General features: G+C 34.0%; 1 protein-coding gene across 1 annotated transcript; it reads right to left on the reverse strand.

Moving 5' to 3' along the window:
- Positions 1 to 2,262: 2,262 nt before the first annotated feature.
- Positions 2,263 to 3,169, reverse strand: LOC106129041 (NEDD8). The gene is made up of 3 exons (XM_013327476.2): positions 2,958 to 3,169; positions 2,749 to 2,879; positions 2,263 to 2,435 (listed from the first exon to the last, which is right to left on the reverse strand). The coding sequence occupies exons 1-3, from the start codon at positions 2,973 to 2,975 to the stop codon at positions 2,351 to 2,353; spliced, it is 234 nt and encodes a 77-aa protein (XP_013182930.1). The 5' UTR covers positions 2,976 to 3,169; the 3' UTR covers positions 2,263 to 2,350.
- Positions 3,170 to 4,155: the final 986 nt, after the last annotated feature.

Below are 4,155 nucleotides of genomic sequence, written 5' to 3' on the forward strand. Positions count from 1 at the left end.
AGTAGTTTAAATGCTCAAATTATTAGATAAACCCACATTCTTTTAAGATGTGAAACGAAAGGCTTGTGTTAATATAAATGTAATTAAATTATACCTAATAGAAAAGTAACATTGCATATTTTAGAAACTAATTGGTGTTGTTAATTTGTTTGGTCAACCAAAGAAATTTATTTTTGTGTAAGCAATTCAGTGCAAGATGTGTATTTATAACTGGATTATATGTACAATGTTATTCTGGGTGTAATAAATAAATAATACCTGAATAAATGTTTTAATTTTCAGCAAATCGACATATTAGCGTTATATATATAGCGTTTATTATATCATTGGCGTTTACCTAATATCGGTGATGAAATTGGCGTTTGTTATAGAGGAACAAAGTCGAATATTTTTTAAATATAATAAATTTATTTAATGGAAATAAGAACCATCATTATCTATGCACTTTTGCCATCTCATAGGTAATACATTGATCCCTGTATTACAAAAAAAACCATCCATGTTATACAAATTTCGATATAAATGGCAATCTGTTGGAGCAAGGTCCGGGGAGTACGGTGGATGTCTTAGAGCCCTTTCACATTATCCGATCCGATATCGGTGTCGGACGCCGACCCCGATACGCTGGCGGCACCATCAGACGCCCGTGAGCCGTCGGGCGATAATGTTTGTATGTGTGCTGTACGTGTATCTAAATTGTCTCTGTGTGCGTATAGCCTGATGCGCGGCGGCCATTTTGAGCCTCTACTAGTTTGGTTGTCATTGAATGTGGATTCACTCATACGAAAGTAGTTTAAAATCTCTCTCTCTCTCTCGGTGCGTTTTGTAGCTTGCTAAAAAGAGTATAAAATGCTTCTCTGAATATCCCCTTCCACAATGGGATGTATCCAATACTGACTGTGGACAGATCTTTTTTTTGCGTGTCACATATAATAGATACAGCAAATAAAGTTTTCTATTATAGTCTGCCATGATGACCTGCCCGCAGTAAGCTATGGAGCAAATGGCCGTATCGGAACGATTTTGTCGGAAATAGCACATGGTGTCGGCTATCGGATGTTGGCTATCGTCATCCGACACCGATATCTGATCGGATAATGTGAAAAAGCTCTTAGACATTCCAATTGAAGCTCCTCTAATTTGGTAACCATCTGTTGCGCAGTGTGTAGTCTAGCGTAGTCGTGAAGCAGCAGTGGCGTAGAGCGATTGACCAGCCTCGGTTGTTTAGTAGCTAGCTTTTCCATCGTATTTTGCAATTGCTGACAAAAGACGTCTGCCGTTATCGTCTGGCCAGATTTGAGAAAACTGTAATAAACGACACTGGCACTAATCCAGCAAACGTTTACAAGTTAATTTAAAAAAAAAATTGTAATTTGAGTGACGCAAACAGAAAAATTTGAAAGAGATAAAAACAAATAAATGATGGTTAACTAAACACAAATACATTTGTAAATAGCTGTATAAATTTGAAGTTGGAATACCTAACCAAAGAGGAAAAATTCGTGATTATAGTGGCCAGTACAACAAAACGCCAATTTCATGTGTGGAACAACCTGACACATTATTGATCCGCAATCCCGCTGTGTGTGGCTGTCCATTTGAAAATGGATGTATTACAATAAGATACACAATCCTCTAATATAAAACTCATTTTTTTATATACCGCTGTGCTTTATTCTTCACATTAATTTTTAAATGGTTTTTATCTTCAAAATAGTTATTGGTTGAGAGTTGGCTGTGGGAAAAGGCCTTTACAGTGACCAATCTTCATAAGGTACCACCTGTACTATTTAGCAATTCCAGTGATATTAGTGTTATTAATTTGCAGGCACATGTAGGAGAATAACTAAAGCAAGTTCCAAGTAGGCAGTTGCAGGAGAATAACTAAAGAAAGTTTCAATTGACTTCTACATTGAATTTCCACTTGCAAACTTAACCAAAAACATTGTGTAACAAATACTTGAAACTGATATTAAGTAACCAGTGTCCAGTATCCACTCCATAACAATCTGAACCAAAATAACCAAATGATGAATTTGTTTGAGAATTGTTTGGCAAGATGTAACTGTCACTGCCTTCCCATTTGTTAAATCACATGTAACTATACAATACAATCACTGATAATGCAGATAAGGTCAAGGTCAAGTTTCTACATGAAGAACTGTATAAAGAAAATAAAAAGTATTAAGTAAGTAATTTTGCATTACATCAAACAATATTGAAAAATACTGTGGGAACTGTGTTCAGATAAAAAACAAGATATTACTTTATGATATCATGTTGACTTTATACAAGAAATGAGAAATAAAATTAAGAGGTATAAATATTAGAAAGTAATTATCACAAAAGATCACTCTCCCCCTCGCAGTGCTAACACCAGATGAAGAACCGAACCTCCCTGCACTTTGTAGTCCTGGGCTGTCTTTTCATCATTCCTGAAATTATAAAAACTTTGTCAAAAGACCAACTAAGTATACTATAGAAAATATTTGAATTTTCCCACATAAATTTAGAAAGAATAGACACTAATTGTCACTATCTCTGACTGCTAATAAAAAATTGGGAAAACTAGTCTTCTTTATGACAATTGTGCATTTTTTGCAGATTAACACAACTATTTTGTGCTTTACAGACATGTTAATAAGGATAAATCAGTTCGCACCAACAAAAAAAATTTCTTACAACATGATTCCTAGTCTAATCATAATTATTACAGTAAATTAAAATAAAGCAAATAAAGCTACATACATCTGCTTTCCCGAAAATATAAGTCGTTGTTGCTGCGGCGGTATTCCTTCCTTTTCTTCTACTCTTTCTTTGATTCTTTCTACTTTATCTGTAGGTTCAATATCTATTTCGATTTCCTTGCCTGTAAGTGTCTGAAAAATTTTTTATACTTGAAATAGGTTATAAATTGTACAGGCCTTTTACAAATGCAAAAGGTGATGTTCTGTTACCTTCACTTTGATCAGCATGTTAGAAGTTTAAATGTAATGTTTTAACTTTATTTGTTTTATTTATTGTCCCAATGTTTTCTTACTGTTTGTTTTTACCGGTCACAATCTAAAATTTTATGAACCAAACCAAACTTCGAATCGAAGAAAGAAAATGATCTCTCTCTTCTCTATCTACGAAAATGATCAAGCCAAGATCAAGCAAAGCAAAGCAAATCCTTGTCAATGTCAAACTTGTTGTAATGGCTTAGACGACATTGATAGCTGATTTTTTAAATTAAAAATAGATCCATGAAAATGACGACTTGAGCCATAACACTTGTATGTTAAACATTAATAGAACTTAGATTTGTTATAAAAATTTTGAATATAAGTACATATTTTAACAGTACATCCTTTGTACAATCCTTGTTCATCAATAATTGCTGTAAACTTATGCGTAGTCAGCAAACCAAAATTAAGGCACGCTTTATTTAAGCATAATATACCAGTACCTATTGAACATAATATTGAACATAATATTATAATATGTAACATAAATGTGGTGTGCCACCGCTTGTCATTTGTCGGTGGCTATTTATACCGTACTTATTTAAATTTCTGTCATAGATACATATAGCCACGTCTATATTCCTTGAGGTGTAGAAAGAGTCAAAAGTCCTAAAAAGACTAAAAGGCCACGTTCAGCTGTGTGGCTTTATGATGGAATTGAGATGCAAATGTTGACAGGTTGCCTACAAAAGAAATCCTAAGTTTATAAGTCTATCCATTAGTCGCCTTTTACGACATCCATAGGAAATATGTTTAGAGTGGTTCTATTCCAAAGTAACGGAAACCACACAGCACACAAACCAAATTTCTATCACATATGGAATGATGTGATATTTGGTTTGTGTGCACCGTGGTCTCTGAAACCACCACGATGTCAAGGAAGTATGTAGGTATTGTCACTCACTGTCATTCACTAACACCAAGGATAAATAACATTGTTTGTTCCTTATATCTTTTTTATATTTCTTAGACAATAATACCTGTTGACCTTAGAAATGGTTTGGTCGTAGATAGAGAAAACCTATATGTTGTATACGTTCTCTTTGACCGAAACCGGACCGTAGTTTAATCAGTGAATTTTTTTTTATTATTTATCTGCCTGTAGGTTTAAATTTCAGGGGTACCTAACTTGTGACTATTTTGAATTTTG

This window comes from Amyelois transitella, chromosome 2 (genome assembly GCF_032362555.1).
Source record: "Amyelois transitella isolate CPQ chromosome 2, ilAmyTran1.1, whole genome shotgun sequence".
Classification (NCBI taxonomy): domain Eukaryota; kingdom Metazoa; phylum Arthropoda; class Insecta; order Lepidoptera; family Pyralidae; genus Amyelois; species Amyelois transitella.

What these genes read in the sequence shown, in the direction of transcription:
- LOC106129041 (XM_013327476.2), bottom strand. An exon ending in ATATTTTCGGGAAAGCAGAT is followed by an intron (nt 2,436 to 2,748) that starts GTATGTAGCTTT and finishes TTATAATTTCAG; the next exon opens with GAATGATGAAAAGACAGCCC.